This window comes from Cheilinus undulatus, linkage group 13 (genome assembly GCF_018320785.1).
Source record: "Cheilinus undulatus linkage group 13, ASM1832078v1, whole genome shotgun sequence".
NCBI lineage: Eukaryota > Metazoa > Chordata > Actinopteri > Labriformes > Labridae > Cheilinus > Cheilinus undulatus.
This window is the reverse complement of record NC_054877.1, coordinates 29,649,656-29,669,558: the sequence shown is the minus strand read 5'-3', so window position 1 is coordinate 29,669,558 and position 19,903 is coordinate 29,649,656. Positions and strand designations below refer to the sequence as shown.

At 37.7% G+C, this 19,903-nt stretch overlaps 1 protein-coding gene across 1 annotated transcript; it reads left to right on the top strand.

Moving 5' to 3' along the window:
- The first annotated feature begins 3,456 nt into the window (after positions 1–3,456).
- Positions 3,457–19,685, top strand: sirt6 (sirtuin 6). Its single transcript, XM_041804269.1, has 9 exons — positions 3,457–3,605; positions 4,376–4,503; positions 11,115–11,297; positions 12,328–12,387; positions 13,362–13,457; positions 13,545–13,625; positions 16,363–16,486; positions 16,646–16,945; positions 19,468–19,685. Exons 1-9 carry the CDS (start codon positions 3,540–3,542, stop codon positions 19,498–19,500), a joined length of 1,071 nt encoding a protein of 356 aa, XP_041660203.1. The 5' UTR covers positions 3,457–3,539; the 3' UTR covers positions 19,501–19,685.
- Positions 19,686–19,903: the final 218 nt, after the last annotated feature.

The following is a 19,903-nucleotide window of genomic DNA, read 5'->3' as shown; positions in this document are numbered from 1 at the left end:
TTTACAGTTCCTTGAGGAAATAATTTAAGTATCCTCCATGCCTTTCAATTAATGCAGAGATTAATAATAAAAGCACATTTGAAAAGTTTTTACCTGCTTATAAGACAGAAATTAATGTCGATGCCTCTTTATGACCTACTAAAGCAAACCAGACCATTAGCAAAAAAATAAAATACTTCTAAATTGTAAGTTGCATTGCTCCCAGCAACTGCAAGAGTGGTAAGTGTCCAATAAGGTAAGGTACAGAATGCTGCTTTCACAGCCTTTGAATCAACCATATAGAATCTGCAAAGATATATTAATGATTGATATATTTAATAGTAAAAGATGGCAGGATTAGACTTTAAAGCACACACGATCTTAACAAAACAAGCCAAGATTAATGCACCATTTTGTACCATTTCTCAAATCATGGAACTTTCAATTAAGAATGAGCAAATGTTTGCTGTAAGAAAAGACGACGCAGGTGCGTCTAAAAAAAATGGAATTTCTCTTTTCCTGTGATTTAATTCAAAATGTTAAACTTCTATAATATTCATCTCATACATAATGAAAGATTTCATTACTTTTTTGTTTTAAAGTTTATTATTGCAGCTTACAGCTCATTAAAATAAAATATCCACCATCTCAAAACATTAAAAAACACTTGGTAATTAGTTGGGGCTCCTTTTGCATGTTACCGCATCTATGTGGCGTAACCTGGGGCCAGTCAGTCCGTGGCACTGCTTGGTTTTATACAGCCCAGGTCTCTGAAATAGCAGCCATCAGCTCGTCTAGGTTGTTGAGTCTGGTGTTTCTCATCTTCCTCGTGGCATGTCCCCAGAGAATCTCGATGGGGTTCAGCTTAGGCCAGTTGGCTTGCCAATCTAACAGTAACACCATAGGAAGCAGAACAGTTTCTGGTAGTTCTGGCTTCACTGTTGCCAGGTGTCAAGTCCTGTTGAAAATGGAAATCAGTATCTACATCAAGCTTCTCAGCAGATGGAAGCATGAAGTGCTCTAAAATATCCTGACATATGGCTGACAGTGTTGACCCTGGACTTGATAAAGCACAGTGGACCAACAGCAGCAGATGACAGCACACCAAACCATCACTGACTGGAAACTTCACACTGGACTTCAGGCACCTTAGATGCCTTGCCCCTCTAATCTTCTGGGACCACTGGGACTTGGATTTTCAAATTAAATGTAAAATTAACTTCCATCTGAAAAAAGGACTATGAACCACTGAGCAACAGCCTGCTTCTTTCTCCTTAGCCCAAGTGAGAGGCTGTGATGTCTGTGGTGTCAGTGCCTTGACACTAAGAGCACAACACTTACCCATTTCCTGGACGTCTGTGTGTGGTGGCTCTTAATGCAGTGACTTCAGCCTCAGTCCAGTCCTTGTGAAGGTCCCCTTAGTTCCTGAATCGGCTTTGTTTGTCAATCCTCTGAAGGTTGGGCTCCTCCCTGTTGCTTGTGCACCTTTTCTTACCACAACTTTATATTCCAGTGAACTTTCTGTGAATATGCTTTGATAGTCTCTGAGAACAGCCTCCCGTTTCAGCAGTGACCCTCTATGGCTGACCCTCCTTGAGGTTGAAAGGTGACAATAATAGTCTTTTCGTACTGAAACAGACTGAGAGAATGATGGCTCACGAAACCTTTGAAGATTGCACTTTTCCTCAATAATCATTTTTTGAGATAGTGGATTTTTGTGAGCTGTAAGCAGTAATCATCAAGATTAAAACAACAAAGAAACTTTGGCTTGATGCTCTAATTTTTAGATGCACCTGTAAAGTTAAACTTATGGGAACATTCTTTGTTATAATGCCCATTTTGTAGATATAACTGAATTATTAAAACTAGAAGAATACTGATAGGGATCCTGACTTGATGTAGTTTTTTCCAGTTACTTAATATTCATTGACACCACTGAAAATGTTACAGTATCGATGCAACGTAGATAAACAACAGAAAAAATTAACATCTATTCATGTATTTGTTTTGGAAAAATCATGAAAAAATTAACAAAAAGGAAACGAATGGGGAAACTCCAAGTTATCATCCAAAGGTGCACGAGGTTAATTTGTTCAGTGATACGAATAACTATTGAGTTTCCACCTTGTGGAACAACAGAACAATCACAATTAATAGGAAAACTTTGTTTCAGAAAAAATGGTTTGAAAAAGACATTGTTTTTGTTGCTGATCTATTGGATGAAAATGGTCAACTCCTAGAGTACAACACATTCAAGGATAAATATAAGCTCCAATGTTCATATAGAGAATATGACAGAACATGTAAAGCTATTCCTCTCCCCTTGATGCAAATAATACAAAATATTCTTACACATTCAGAGGTTCAGATAGTCCTACCAGCTTTGAAAGTTGAACAAATGCCACTTGGGGACAGGAAGTGTAATAATAAAACTCTGGGAAGAACCCTGAAGGGGACTATATTTCATGACTATAAGTGTGTACCGAAGTTTAGGTTAAATAATTCCAATTTTTCAGTAACTAACAAAATCCTTAATTATATGAAATGGCCAATTTCACCAAAGGCAAAAGAAGTTCAGTTTAAAATTCTCAATGGGTATTACCCGGTAGCTGAATTACTTCGGAAGAGATTCAAATTTGAGGTGGACAGTTGTGTTTTTTGTGAAAACGAACCCGAAACAATAGAACATCTTTTTTTTTCATGCTCAATTACATCAGTATTTTGGCAAGACGTAAAAAACTGGCTGAACATAAAAACTGGAAATATCTGTGCTTTTGAAGTACAACAAATTTTATTATACAATGATAATGTACCCACAGAGAATTCTACTATGATAAACATAATTATAATGTTGGGAAAATATCATATTCATATTTGCAAATGGAAGAATCAGAAACCATCAATTGTTCATTTTAAGAATGTAATTAAGAACTACTTTGTGTCACTACAAACCCTGATAAATACCTACCAGCGGGTGGAGATACTTTATGAGAATATGAAAAGACTGTTGGTATTTGAATGAGTATCTTACTTGGTCTTAATGGAGTTGTGTCCTTGTAATAGAGTATTAATAATGATGCCATCGGAGCTAAACATGTATGATATGTTAGTATGGAATCTAAAGTAGAAAGTGATGCCTTGCCCTTTCTGTTTCTCTTTTGTTTTTTTAGTTGTTGTTTTTGTTATGATTTCATTGTTTATGTGTGTCTTGAAGACTGTTTTTTTTTTGTACTCCTACGAGAGATTGTATTTCTACAAGTGTTAATAAAAAAAAAGGTTTAAAAAAAAAAAAAAAAGAATAACTATTGAGTTTATTCCATATTTGAGAGGATTTGCGAAACAAATTTTTTTTTTTTACTGGTATTTGGTACTTTTTTGACTCGACGCAGATATTTGTAACTTTTCGCCTCTCTTTTTCACGTTTCTGAGTGCACCTTGGGTCGTCGCTTAGAGATGACGTCATCACAAACAGTTAAAACCCGCCAGGGATAGAGCTGCATTTTAATACAGGAACATCTTCCCTGGCAAAAATAACAAAAACACCCACATCGAGAACAGCCATGTCTGTGAATTATGCCGCTGGACTCTCCCCGTACGCGGATAAAGGTGTCTGCGGGCTTCCAGAGGTAAAAAAACAAACAAAAGTAGCTGCTGTTCGATAGAAAGTTAGCTTGTTAACAGCAGTTAGCAAGTTAGCCAAAGACGACTGCTGCTATTTAGGATGGATGAAATTATAAATACATCTCACGATGTTGTCCCAAAATTGGAAATTTGCTGAAAAGTTTAAATAGTTTATTTCACTCTGAAACATATTAAATGTACAGAAAATCACGATCTATTACATGGAGTAAGTACAGTCACAAACAATAACAGTACTAGCATATCTTTGTTTCAGAAGGCTTGGTTCATGTTTTCATATTAATTGCACAACTAAGCTGAATGAAGGAAGATTTTTGTGTGTCACCTTCTATGAGGTTTTTGTGTTATTTCTTCTGCCTGTATTGCATTTGTGAAATCTTGTGTGAAACATAAACACAGTCCCCTGTTCGTGTTTTATTATATTTGATATGTAAAGACTTGGTTTGATAATATAAAAAGCCTACACTAGATGTATTAACTGAAGCTTTCAAAGGTAGCTATTACAAACTTGTGTAAATTGTTAACTATCAAGGTAGAGCTACCGATTTAAGCGTCTGTTAAAATGTGATTTCTCTAAAGGTGGTCTTTCTGCTTATGCTTGTGCTATAGGCTTTTTTCTCTGAAGGCGTCATTGTTGCATAAAAGATGAGTAATATTAAAATAGTGTTCTAACAAGGTTAAAACAGGTAAAAACATATTGAAAATACCAAAGGTGTTGACAGTCCTTCAAAGTTGTATGTTTTTTATTCTGTGGCAGACGTTTGACAGTCCTGAGGAGCTAAAGGCGAAGGCAGAAACCCTCGTTCAGCTGATTAAAGAGTCTCAGTACTTGGTTGTCCACTCTGGAGCAGGAATCAGCACCTCAGCAGGAATACCTGACTTCAGGTGAGTCACAAACAACATCATACAGTTCCTGTCTTCATCACACATTTCTGTAAACTCACAATCCTTTTTTCTACCAGCCATGTTTCATGAAAATCTTGGGAATGCAAAAGTAGAGATAAAACCATTTACAATTTGTCAGCTACGGATCGTAAGACCAGAATATCATAACTGAAATTCATCATCAAACCTTTTATTGGGTTTCATCTGTCAACATTACAAACAATAACACACAACACCAAAAACAACATAAACCCACTCCAAAATGATGGCACAAAATAATTGGCACTGCAAAAATTATTTACATGAAAACATTGTACATAAGTGGTACCAAAATAAAGTGTGTAGCCATGCGTACACAAAACAAGTGTGAGATCGCACACACAGGACAACAAAATACAAGAGCGCTGGGCACCAGTTCAACCATAGCAGTCAAGCAGCACAAACAGAATCAGCAGGCAACAAAGTTGGACAGTTTGCCAATGAAAAATGCTTTATGTTTCTGAAGGAATGAATCCAAGGGCTACACAGTTTGTCAGATTTATGATTGAGGTCAGGAGTCAGAGAACTTTGATTTGTGAAATCCACATGTTAGCAGTTTGGATCTGTGGCTCAGACCAATGCAGCTAGGTACACTTGTTAACAGAGATTTGACATCTGTATTAAAAAGATAGTTAGGAGTATGATTCAACAGAGTAAATGAAGATGATAAAAGAAACTGCTTGCCAGAAATCTCCTGAATCAGAAAATGAACCCCTTTGTAAAATGTTTGGACACGGTCACATCACATCACATCACCAAACTCATAAGTAAGTTAAAACTTTATTGGGAAAATTCTTAAAAGGGAACCGATGCAACAATGAAAATCATATCTATTAGTATGAACAGCTGACATCCTGGACATTTTCATTACTTCTTCTAGCACACAACAGAGCCATCACTGCTTGAAACTGCTTGAGAGTAGAGCTAATGAGCAGTTATTGGATGGTATGCTATTTTTGCAGGATATTAATCACACCTCCTGTTGTGATTGTCAGCCCACCTACAAGTTGTTATACAACAGACAAGAAGCTGACTAAGAAGGTCTTATTTATATTCAACTACTCTGTGTATCAAAACATTATGTACATTTACTTTCTTTAGTATATTAAAATAAGCCTGTCCTGGAATTTTTTTACAGTATGTTTTTTGTAGTATTTATAACTATGTCTTTGACTGGTTCTCATTTATATCCAAAATCATTCCATATCAGTTTATTTTTTGTAATTTTAGAATATAAACATTTTACATTTTTCATAACTATGGGGAATTAGCTGGTGCTGGTTATGATTTTCACCTAATATCAATACCAATTGTTCCACCTGCTATAGATGAAAGTTTTAGTTTTCACCTGTCATGATGTTTTCATGATTAACATACATTTTCTAGTGTGTGTGGGGGGCTGTTCAGTGCTTGACTGAGCTCACTGTTCATCAGCAGGTTGTTACAGCGCTGTTTGTAGCTCCCTAAAAATTAGATCAAGCTTTGTTCTAATACATCTTGTGTATTATTTACATGTAGTCGGAAGATTTATTTTTCTAAATGTCAAATTTGAAATGGATTGATTTGTTAGTCATTAATTGTAATATCAAATATCAGATATTATATTGATTACTTAAGACGTCGCGTTCTACTAGTTAAGATCAACCAAAAATAACACAAAAAAGTTAAACTACAATGAACCCTTTCCGAGTTGGGTTTAGTGTGAATTTTAAACCATAACTTGAGATGCAGCTTACACATAACTGGTACAACAGGAAACAAACTTTTTTTGTAGTTGTTACTACTGCTGGTGGACACAATAATGACCACTTAGCTAAGCATCCTGCTTTCTCTTGTAGTACCACTGAATGAGCAGTTGATGGGGGTACTTGTTCATTATTCTTCAAATCCAGGTCTTTGTGAAACATTAACACACTGACATAGTTCCCAAGCTTTTGGCATTCTTCTTTTATAATACCAGAACTCTACTGTATGATATGGCACAAACACATTTTTGTCCTAATACCCAAGCTTTGCTCAGAGCTTTTTTTAAACTCAGGAAGATGGAGTTGAAATTTTTCTGAGTGGAAGTCTTGGAAAAATTGTCTGTGTGTCTTGTTTTAGGATTTTCAGTTTCTTATATCTACCTATTTGTTGTTACTAAGCCAAGCTCCCACATAGCGCTGAAAGTAAACTACAGTCATGGACGAAAGTATTGGCACCCCTGGAATGTCCAGCCCATTTTTGAGTTTTGTATAAAATTATGTAAATTTTCGCTTTTTTCTTCTGTTTTTTTTTTTGTGTTGTTCTAATGCATGTAATTGAAATAAACATGTGTATACCAAAAACATTTGTAATTGCAACAATTTCTGGGAGAAACTGTGTATTTTCTGGAACAATTCCAGGGGTGCCAATGTTTTCGTCCATGACTGTACATACATTGATAATATGGTCATTAAAATGAATGCGATACTGTGTGAATGATGGGTGTCTGCCTGTGTGAAAACATATAATAGCCTGTGCTTGTGTGCTATAGAGACTCAACTAATCAATATTTGATTGGTGTGCCTGTCAGTCATGTTGAGTCCCCCTCAGATAGCAGCATCAATAAAATCAAGGCTCAACATACACATTAGACCCTCTAACATAAAGTGTATTCAAATACATATTGAACACAAACACATATGCTCTGGATTAGAGAAAGAAACTCAGCTTTTCTGGGTGTTTTTATTGATGTCACTGACACAGTAACATGTGAGCATAAAAGCTTTCGAGAGTCTTTGCTGCTTCCATACCAGGCAGTATCTTTATAGAAACTCGTCAGTAGCAGTGCATCTCTGAACTGCCGATGATTTGTAGGGATGGGAGGGATGAGGCTGTCGAAGCTTAAATCCAAAGCTAGACATGAGGCTGCGTTTGATTCCCAGGATGGGTTCCCTCATCTGATACATAAAGATAAGTTCGATGTCAGTGAAGTCACATGGCAGCTGGCAGCAGCTCCAGTGCTGACAGTGCAGCTGAATTTATCTTTTATTCACACAACTAAAAGTGGCTATTTAATCAGAGAAACCCAAACAGAGTCATTTTGAATTAAACATCAGTTAGTTTCAACCATATTTTTGATTAGACAAGGCATTCAGTGAGTACTGGTACAGAGTATAGCATCACAGACTTTTCATAGTGTCTATCACCTCTCCTGAACATGAATGTCCTGGATCTAGTAAGTAAACATTTCAGCAGACAGTTTTCCTGATCAATATAGCTGATATGCCAAAATCACATAATAGACTGTTTGTCAAAACATTTTGATACTTTTGACTCTATGCTTTTTAAAACCATACATCCTCTGATGTTTTAATGATCAAGAGCTCAGCAATGGTCCATATACACACATGGACACCATTTGTGGTAGCCTTTTGTTTGAGAAAGAAAAAAAAAAAACAAGTGGTCACTAAAACAACTTGGAACTGACAAAACAAATAATAATTACAAATTTACTGAAAATTAACTAATGAAAATCAGACATTGCTTTTGAATTGTGGTTGAAAAAATAATTAAAAAACAAGCTAATGAAGCTGGCTCTGACAAAATTGATGGTACCCCTGGAAAAGATCGACAATAATTTGACTGTAGGGATATATTAAACTTAGGTGTGTCCTGTAATTAGCGTCACAGGTGTCTTAAAACTTGTTATTAGTCAGTCTGCCTATTCAAAAGGTGAACAGTAGACACTGTGCTGTTTGGTGTCGTGGTGTGTTCCACTCTGAACATGGACCACAGAAAACTAAGGAGAGAGTTGTCCCAGGAGATTAGAAAGAAAATTATAGACTAGCATGTTAAAGGTAAAAGCTATTAGAGCATCTCCAAGCAGCTTGATGGTCCTGTGACTACAGTTGCACATATTATTAAGAAGTTTAAGGTCCACAGGACTGTAGCCAACCTCCCTGAACAAGGCCACAAGGGGAAAATTTTGATAGAAGATGACAGAGGAAGACTCCACTGTTAAGAGCATCACAAAGAAACAAGAAAGACTGGAATTTGTCAGAATGTATATTGATAAGCCACAAAGCTTGAAAGAATATCCTTTGGGCAGATGAGAGAAAACTGGAGCTTTTTGGCAAGTCACATCAGCTCTATGTTCACAGATGTGAAAGTGAAGCATAGAAAGAAAAGAAAAGAACATTGTACCTACTGTGAAACATGGAAGAGGCTCGTTTCTGTTCTGGGGCTGCTTTGCTGTAACCTGACACGCCACATATACGGTTTCATATACAGTATCTACTGCATGCGTGTATTTCACATTCATCTGGGAAAGCTTCCACAGAAAGTGTTTGGGAAGCGCAAGACTATCAAAAAAAATTCTCAGAGGGTGATTGGAGAAACGTTCTGTAATATTCATGGCGGGCCAATCAGAGTGATAAGACTAAGGTTCTGCTTATGCGTGTTTCCTGAGCAGACAGGCTACAGCTAACGTAGTTATGAAGGGTGGACCTCTTCTGTTAGTAAATTTATGTCAAGGCTGGTCGGGAGATGTGCAAAACCATCTCTTCTGCCAAGACAAGCTTTCAGTGTGAGTTTTAGTTCTTGTTTCAAAGGAAAATATGGTCCAGTTCCGGTTAAACTACAGCTTTTCTACAGCTACATTCAAGCTAATAGCTACTGCAGCAGCAGCCATTGGATACAGCAGACTCCACCTGTAACAATCACAAACCCAGAGCAAAAACGTCTTTTCTGTTAAAAAGGCTTTCTTTGTGGCTCTTTTATTATGTTTTAAGAAAGAAATGTTGTCCAGTTCTGACAAAACCACTGCCATGGCTACGTCCGAGCGAATCTCTCCAAAAACATCTTTTCCACCATGAAAAGCTTTAAGTGTTGTTTTCTGATAATACTTTCACTATGTTGTGGCAGCCACTGCAGTTGGCTAGTGCAAATAACCCCTGCCCATGACTACTGCCTCGTTCCCCTCAAATGACATCCAAACAGTGTGGATTGGATGGATTGGATTTTCCAGATGGGTCGCCTGATGACAGACGAGGAGTCTGGAAAATTCAGCTTTGCTGCATCTGGCACAGGGCCTCTTGAATCTGTGCAGGGTGCAATGAAATCTCAGGACTATCAAGGCATTCTGGAGTGAAATGTGCTACCCAGTGTCAGAAAGCTTGGTCTCAGTTGCAGGTCATGCATCCTCCACAGGATAATGACCCAAAACACAGCTAAAAACACCCAAGAACGGCTAAGAACAAAATACTGGACTATTATGAAGTGGCCTTCTATGAGCCCTGATCTAATTTCTATTGAACATTTGTGGAAGGAGCTTTTAACACATTAATAAGGGTAACATCATTTTCTTCCAGGCCAGTTTCAATAGTTTGTTTGTTAAATGATTGTTTGAACCACAATTCAAAAACAATGCCTGATTTTAATAAGTAAATTTTCTGTATTTTTTTTTAAATTATTACTTGTGTCATTTTCAAGGTATTTCACTGACCAATGTGCCTTTGATCTAAGTTGCTTGACTGGCCAGCCAACTGGCCTGACCTGAATCTCGTAGAGAATCTCTGGGGAAATGTCAAAAGGAAGATGAGAGACATCAGTCTCAATGATACAGACAAACTGAAAGCTGCCATCAAAGCAATCAGGGCTTCATAAAACCAAGCAGTGTCACGGACTGATTGGCTACATGCCATGTCACATTGGTGAGTGAAGAAATTAGCATAATTTCCAGAAGGTCAACATTTCTTTATTTTAAATCAGTTTTTGGACTGGTGTTTTGTACATTTTCTATTATTTTGAAATGATGGATTTTTGATGTTAGTGAGCTGTTAGCCGTAATCATCAACATGAAAACATAAAAAAGTCTTGAAATATTTCCCTTTGTAATCAGATGCATTTAGAATATATGAAAGTTTCCCTTCTTGTTTAAATCGAAGGAATCTTTTTTTTGCATAATGTTCGAATTTTTTGAGATGCACCTGTACTGCTCACTCAGTGATGAATTTAAACACACAGAAAATGCATGTAGTACATGCTGGTCTGTGGTAACCATGGAAATAAAGAAAGTAGTTAGACTGTAGGAGAAAGTTTGAGTAGCTTGGCAGAAGCTCAGTTTCAGTTGGAAAATGGAGTTGGTTGAATTACTAAGGGGTAAAATTATAATCTACTGTTTTTTACCATGTCCTTCAAAAATTTTATGGTTAATACTTGTTTAATGATGCAGATAATCCTGATGTAGATAATCATAACAGTGCAATGTTACTACCTCTTGTGATTTTGCTCAATAGGACCAATTTTTATTTAGGTTTTAAAAAATTTCCACATATATTCCCCTAAAAATGTCTGAATGTCATGAATGTTTCTGTTAGGAGTAGTTTTGCTTGAAGTAATTTCTGTTTTTATTGATCTTGTATATTTTCACTGGGTTCTGACTTACAGCATTTTATCGTCAATTTTGCAAACCCCTCTTCAGAAATCTTCCAATCAAAGTGTTAAACCACACATCAGGTTTCAGACGTGTAATGCCTGCAGTCCGCCCACTCACTCACAACTTTTCCAAGCCTTGTTAACAGTCTTTTCCTCACTTTGTGCTCAACCAGAGGCCCCAAGGGTGTTTGGACACTAGAACAAAAGGGTGAGTCACCACACTTTGACACCACGTTTGAAGATGCCCGACCCAGCCTGACTCACATGGCACTGTTGGGACTGCAGAGGGCCGGGTACCTTAAGTATCTCATCAGCCAGAATGTGGATGGTCTACACGTCCGATCAGGCTTCCCCAGGTAACTCAGTCCTGACTCCTGACCTGTAGCATCATAAACATACGTCAGACATTTCTCACACCAAGTCATAACTTGAAATCATTGTTGTTGGTTGGATAGGAAAAATGTATGTTACGTAGGTGAGTCACATAAAGTCTAGGAGCTCCTTATATTTCCCTACATCTGCAGAACTGTTCTAAATGCAGCACTCTTAGGTACAACTGAGAGCTGTTTTCCTCATTTATCACTACAGATATTTGATCATTATGTTCATAGCACTTTGTATTAAAGCAAGGCATTTCTGTTAAGGCTTAGTGTGAACTTAACACATTAAATTCAGTCAGTTGAACTGTTCATTAAAAAAATCAAAACTTCAGCTTTTAGTATGTGTCCTTCTCTCAGGTACTCCAATAGGAAGTCTTCTTATTTTTCTATGTTATGTAAATATGGATGAAGTGCTCTCCATGTGCTAATGTGAACATTTTAAAACCCTGTGCTCGAAACTAAATGAAAGGATGAGGGGATGACTAAGAAGTGGATGTGATTTATTCATTAAGAAGAAATGTTATCTTGTGCAGACATTACCTTTAATTACCTCTTGAGAAGAAAACAAATTGATTCTAGTGGTGTTATTTTTATTTTTTTTATATAATCCAAAACAAAAATAAACTGAATTCGAGTGACTAATATGCAGATTTTCACCTGTGATATCAGAAAGTGCTCAAATAACGTCTGTTCTTCCCCGGGGTAATTCAACTTTAGAGAACGATGGGCTTATAATTAAATCTTGATTATTCTTATTAAAATTCTGATTTTTATTGAAAAAGTGAACTTACTCAATGGAAGCCACAAAATTTCGGGACACTAAGAAAATCTCAGAGACAGCAGAACTGGTTTGTAATACAAACAGTCAACAAGAAGAACCCAGAACTGAAAACAATGTTGTGTTAACAAAAAATGTGTGTTTATGTTTTAACATTACCTAGATAACTGAGTGAATTTTATCTTGGTAATATTCTACGTCTGTAATTAATTTATCTTTCTTTTTCAGGGATATGTTATCAGAGCTTCATGGAAACATGTTTGTGGAGGAGTGCGAGAAGTGTGGCAGGTATGTTTCAACAAACACAAAAATATAAATGTTGAAAATTATCCCCTTTACAAGCTGCTGTCTCTTTAGGACAAAAAGGATGTGGGCTTATCATTATTAAGTGTTTCGGTGCGCTGTCATGTGCCAGTGTTAATGTACTTGTAAATCGGGTGTTTTTCTCTGCATGCACAAACTACCTAAACACTAATGGGAGGGATTTGTTATTGCAGTGACTTAATCTAGCAGCAGTTAACTACCTATTACCTGCCTATTATACTCAAGTAACATTGCAGTTACTCTGGTTAAAGTTTACTCACGTACAAGTGAGTACACGTACAAGTACTGGTCTATAAATCTACTCAAGTAAAAGTAGAAGGTATTTACTTTAAAGTTTACTTTAAGTACTTAATAGCTACTGAGGAGTTGTACAATAAAATATGATCGTTCCTTATTGGCAATAAAAACAAGAGAATAGATCTCCAACGGGATTGTTCAGGCAAAGTCACACCACTATAAAAAGTAAAATACACAAAAAATTGACAGTGTTAGTTAAACCCATAAGTGGTTAAATTTAACACTTTAAAGTGTGTATCCACACTACACATTGGTAAAAGACACTTTTGAAAGTGTGAAATATTTTACGGAATGTCAGAGCTGCAGCAACTCTTGAAAATCTGTGGCAAGGTGGGCCTCTTCTGGCAATAAAAAAGCAGAGTCAGCCTCATTGCAAGAAAATGCATACTGATGAAGAGTGCTCCATGCGTCCTTTAGTAAGTCATGAAGGTAAAATTAATCTGAGTAAATGTCATTAGTTATTTTCCATCCCTGCTTCTGGCTGCCATGAGGCAAATGTGTCTAATTTATTGGCTTTAAAGCTGCCAAAAATATCAACATATATCAAGGATGTAAAAGGACTTTGTTATGGTGCATGTAAGGTGTTTATTATTCAGGGCTGATCTAAATTAAAGAAGGAAGTGATCTGTTTTGTGTTTTAGGCAGTATGTAAGAGAGAAGGTGATCGGAGTGATGGGCCTGAAACCAACAGGGCGTTATTGTGATGTAGTACGATCCAGAGGACTCAGGGCCTGCAGGTGATAAATACATTCAGCTCATTATAATCGATACATTTTACCACATGCCATGTAATGTCTTTGACTGTCTGTTTATTCCTTACTTAGAGGAAAGCTGATTAGCTCAATATTGGACTGGGAGGATGCTCTTCCTGATAGAGACTTGAACAAAGCAGATGATGCAAGCAGGTAAAATGAACTAAATCTCAGCAGTTTGTGCTGCCCGTGTTTCTTTTATACATTACAGTGATGCAGAGTTTACACTAAACTTTGTTTTGCTGGTTAATTTGAACTTCTGGCCATATAAGATGACTACCAGACATACAGTTTGGATGGCCTTGTATTAACAAGGTCTTGCCCAGAAACTTGTATACAGACGGTAGATGACATCATCATTAAAGGTCATGGTTGAGGCTAAGATGCTTTGCAAAGATAGAAGCAGGTCTGTCGGCAGTTACAGATGTGTGATATTCACCACACTCACACTAGACAATCAGTACTTGTAATGTGCTAAAGGCATTTGACCCCTCCCCAGTCCCCCTCTTGGCCTGAACTCCCACTGCTCAGTGTCAGTGCATCCAGGCCTGAGTACGGATACGTCTTTCACCGACGTCATCACACGTAGCATCCACTGATGACGAATTTATAGGTCTTGATGAACCACCATAAGCATACATTTAGTTTTGTTGTTTAAGGCTGTACAAAAGCAACCCATTTATACAATATCTGATCTTTCACACGGTATATCTCACCTGACCTGGGATTAGTGTGTTAAGTATACAGGGTCCAGAGAGGAGAGAGAGAGAGAGATTGATTGTGGAGATTTATCTCTCACCAGAGTGCCTAATCTGGAGCCTGATCAATTCCAAGCCCTTCTCCTGGTGAATGAAACCCTGACTTTTGAACTCGTGTGAACCCCACAGTTGTTTTTCTTTGTGCCGGTACACTATCTGAATCCCCACACAACCTCCCAGCACACGCCAACTGGGCAATCCCTCCAAATAATTTTGGATGCCTTTGAAAAGGAAACACTCTGAAGCGCATCCTTTTAACATTGATTCTTTGCCATAAAGATCATTCACTGTGCTTCATTCAAATTATTTTTGCATCATTATAATCTTCTCCTTTTCTTCAATTACAAATGGATGATAACAGATGGGTGAAGTGTTTATAAGAGATATTTTAATTCTTAAATATTCCAAATCATTATTTTCAAAAATTATCCCTCTTTTCCCCAAACATCTGGTGTATACATCAGGTCCCCATCACATTCCTGCGCTGGTGCTCCTTCAGTTGCATTTGTACCATGCTTTGGCCCACCTCGTCCATCCGTTCCAAGGCCAGGGAAGTGTGCCGCACCGAAGTGCGCAACAGCGCACTCACACTGGTCACAGTGGACTTAAGGCTCAAACATGCCCAGGCATGGTACAGATTACCTTGTGTGAGTGCACCCTGGTCAACACTCATGATCATAAAATCTAGACTTTGGAGTCTGTCTAAGGAAGCATCTACATTTAGAGACTGAACAAGTTGGATGTTTCTCAGAGGAGCAATTCTTCACAGGGCCCCTGGAATTGGAGACTACAGTGGCCATGTATCATGACTATTTTGGAACCGCTCCTGTAGCTTAGCACTGACCTGCAAGAATCTGATCACAATTCTGATCTGATCCATAGAAAAAGGATAATAAATTATGTACTAACCCAGATAGAAAATCTTTTGATTCACTCTTCAAGAAATCTTCAAAGGTTTTGCCCTTCCAAAACAGACTACGGGCAGTTGCCCAGATGATCATGGACTAAATGGTAAACGGACTTGAACTAGCGCTTTTTGAGTGATCTGACTACTCAAAGCGCTTTTACATTGCAGGTCACATCTACCCGTTCATAGCCTTTTACTCCATTCACTCCACATTCACTCACTGATGGCAGAGTTTGCTATGGAGAATTGGTTATCAGTGTTAGCTGATCCCATTCAAACACATCCCTACACATTTACACACCACTGATGAAGCATTGAACATGTTACAGCAGGAGATATGGATCATTCTGATTGGGAGCCAACCAACTTTACCTACTGAACCTCAGTCACCCCACATGAAACATATTTCATATAATAGAAATGTGAAACAGACTATCTGGCATGTCAAGTTGGCCATATATGACTATTCACCTGCATTTCACAGCTATAAGACAACAGCATTTAGCTACATATTAGCTCTCATTTAGCTTGTTAGCACATTAGCTGCTTTCATAACTCAGCAGTTTGCAACAGCCACATAATATCCTCCATAAAAACCTATTACCATAAGACATTATATTAATACTCAGCATTTCAAATAAAATTTGTGTCCTAACATTGACAATTGCTCAGTATTTGTCTGTCATTTTTGAGGGTTGGGGCCACCTGACATCCCCAGCTATCTAGTAGGGTTAACACTTAGGAAAGAAGGGCTTTGCGTGGGAGAAAAAAATCATGTGTGAATCATGTTTTCCACCTCTGGGTGACACATTAACTGGTTAAAGGAAACGTTGTCATGTCCATGTAACCAACAAACCTAGAGGGAGTTTGATTTCACTCTCTGTAGGAAGTCGGTAGCCCAACAATATATACACATGGGATATATTTCATTTTTTGCTTCATTGTTATTCAGAATGTGACAGTAAGCCTTTAACAGGACAAAATAAGGAATTTGGTTTTAGAAAGCTCTTAACAAAAGGGATTACATGCAATTGACGTTTTTTTCTTTCACATGGTAAGCAGTGTCTTGATGGGTTCTTAGAAAATATCCAAATTTTCCAGGTTTTTTATAGATCACCAGGTAATTAGTTTTTAAACAACCGCTGCTTTGTGTTGTGAGTAAGACATAACGGTGGAACACATGTGACCTTTACCTGTGACACCTTTATCTATTGTCTGCGCCTAGACGAGCTGACCTGGCACTGACGCTCGGCACATCCATGCAGATCAAACCCAGCGGAGACCTTCCGCTTCTCACCAAACGCAAAGGAGGGAAAATAGTCATTGTCAACCTGCAGCCCACAAAACATGTGAGTTTTGCCACGCACAGTTTATGTCTGGAAATGTGGAAAGGCTTGTGAGAACTGTGAACAAATAAAAGACAGCATTGTGCTTAAAATGGCTGCTCATTTAGCCTTTCTAGCATTTTCAGCTTGCTCTTTTAATGGCTACAATTTTCTGCTTTGTAGGACAAGCATGCCTACCTGCGTATCAGTGGTTATGTGGATGAGGTCATGAAACATGTGATGGAGCTGCTCGAATTGGAAATTCCAAAGTGGGACGGTCCAACCATCTGTGAAAGCTCCACAACCACCTCTGGGGCAGCCACTGACCGCAAACCACTATGTGTAGATAATGTAAAGAGAGAGGTAAAAAAGGACTTGATCAAAGAGGAAAGGAAAAGAGAAGCAACGTCACCGATGGAGGACGGGAAAGTTGAGGAGGACAGCATTCCTGTAAAGAGGGAAAGAGAAGACTCCCCTGCAGAGGTACATGAGGAGAAATAGTGTAGGATATTTTTTTATGACTACGCAAACACGTCCAGAAATAAACTTTAAAACTGAAGGTGATCAGTTAGTGGAGATAAGGACACAGGGTCTTCTTCTCTGACACCGTCAGGAGTAGAGACTCTTCTAGTACTGTAGTAGTTTGACTCCAGATCACTTCCACATCAAACAGTAATGGTGAACTGACCCCTAAACTAAGGGCTCCAAAGTTGACCCCTTTCTGAAACCATGTTAGCTTATTGATGAGTCCAATGAGGTGAGATCAGAGGAGTGTGCTATAAAATTTAATCTAACCTTGCTGTCTTTGCATTAGCTCACCCAAGAACTCCAAAATCCTAACCAGAGGAACAGTGTCATGACTGTGATAGTAATCTTTCTGTTATGTCAGGCTTACTTCTTCAGGCTTTGTATGTGTCATCTGACAATTTATCTGCATAAAGGGAGCAAATGTATTGCCTACTTCAGTCAGGCTGTCCAAAAAAAATTAATCACATTGCTTTATTTTCCATCTCACAACACTTAGGTTAAGCTACTGCAACTTCTCCCTACAGACACTATGATGTAAAATAAGTACACCACTGCTCCTTAATGTCTCACTTCACTTCAAATAACGCAGACAGCTCAGTTGACAAGTCAAAGACATCTGCACCTTGTGTTATCGAACTTTTATCTTTTACTGTTTCTTAATTTCCTATCCATAAAAAGATAAATTTTTATGTAGTTAATTTCATAATCTTAAATCTACCAGAAGTTTCTTATTTTCTTTCAAAATAAAAGCCGATCTTTATCCAAACAGGAAGTCACGTACTTTTTCTTTAAGACAGTAAATAAATCCAAATTTAATTGAATTTTAAAATGAAGAGATTGCTTCTTGATGGAGAGACCACAGTGCAGCGCCATCATGTTACACAGAAGTGAGTGTGACTAAATAGTGCATCTGTTTTGGCAGGTTATTTGACAGATTTATCCTACATCACTGAAAGTTCTGTCATCACTTCTATGGCTGCTTTAAACACTGGCTGTGGTGCTGCTGCTGGAAACAGACACACAAAAGAATTTATTATAAACATTCCTAAATTTCACCGCAGAGCTTTTTCATGATGGTCAGTCATGCTGCACAGCAGCATTAGACACATGGTCTTGCCAACACATTTAAGGGGCTCTGTGGCTATTAAAAAAACCCAGAATACATTATTACTGTATTACTGCCTAACCAAGGTAAATAAACTATGGACTGGAGCTTATAAAGTGCTTTTCCAGTCATCTGACAACTCAAACTGCTCCACATATAGGCACTGATAGCAAAGACTAGGTAGACTGGCTAACAGTATTAACTAATCCCATTCATATACATACCACAGATGTAGTAGTCTGAGCAAATAGGGATTAATTACGATGCCAGTTTAGCTCAGCAGGGGCCCATATACAGAGGCTGTAGTCCTCAACACACTGGTTGTAGGACTGATTCCCAGCCTCTGGGAATGCTTGGTACGTGTCTTCTCTACTCTCTCTCCATATTTCTTCCCTCTCTTCAGCTGTCCTATCAAGTAAAGGCAAAATGCCCCAAAAATCATCTTAAAAATACAAGAAAATTGGAGTCAAGTGTCTTGCCCAAGAACACATTGATGTGTAACCCACAACCTTCCTGTTGCGAGATTACTGACTCTACCTACTGCACCACAGCCACCCTTATCAAGACCAGAATCACTGAAAGGACAGTTAAAGCTGAATCAATTAAAAGAATCTGAACATCTCAGGCAATCTGTCCAGTTAAAATAGAGCCACAGTCATGACACTTAAAACTGACATGTACCTAGTTTTGCTTCATAGCGCACATCTCTGGAGCCCACAGTTATAAACCAAGATTTTAACTAGGGATGCACCAATACCACATATTTCCAGACTTAGTAACAGTTCTTATAGTTGAGTACTCTAAAATACAGAGTACAAATATGAGTACTGGATAATATAACTGTTGTTAAAAGTACTTTCAAACTTTTTTTTATTTTCATCAGATGCTCTTCGTCCCTCCTCTTGACAAATTATCAGTGGATAGTTTTCATTTTCCTCGACTTTTATCATCCTCATTAACGTGAAAATATCAACACACTGCACTCATGGCTCCAGCTTTGACTACATACTATAAAGAGAGGCTAACATCATGCTTTAAAATGAAACAGTACAGTATCTGCAATGTTTTATCAGTATTTAGGCTTGGTATCAGCACCATTACCTGATACTGGTATCAGAATCTGGGCATCCCTAGTTTTAATGAGGGTACTTGCTTTCACACCTTGTTAAAAAATTAATTTCCAACTAAGTGGACAAGATATCATCCCTACACATCTAGGCTGTAAAGATTTATGAGCCTAATTTCAAGAAAGGTTTTTATATTTTATATACCAAAACAAAGAGTTTGCTTAAGGGTCATCATTTTGCATTGTAAACTTCTGAAGCTTTTCTTTTATATTTCCCATAACTTTTTATCCCAACAACCACTTCAGCTTATCTTCAATCATCAAAGTCTGAGGATATGAAATTCTTCTGCCTGTTGTTCAAACATGGAGCACCTGCTGCTGATTAGCTATAAAAGACCATGATCCTCCCGTATGTTTCCAAAAATGTATTTTATCTCAGGAAAATTCTACTGTACTCTGATTGAAAAGGTCACTTAATTGTTTTTTTTTTTATATACATCTGTTTCAACAATAAATAGAGCATGTTCTTGTCAGCCTGCTGAGTGTGTGTCCCATATGTTGAGAACTGTCAAGTACCTATGGCCTTGTAACATGTAAGCCAACATTTCATCTAAGATAATGGTATGAGTCTCTGTGTTTGCAGTAAAATACACCATTAGCATATGAGGTCAAAGATGTCAAAACACTTGGGTTGTCTGTAGATTGAAGGTAAAATGTGCTATAGGTAAACAATGTACACAGA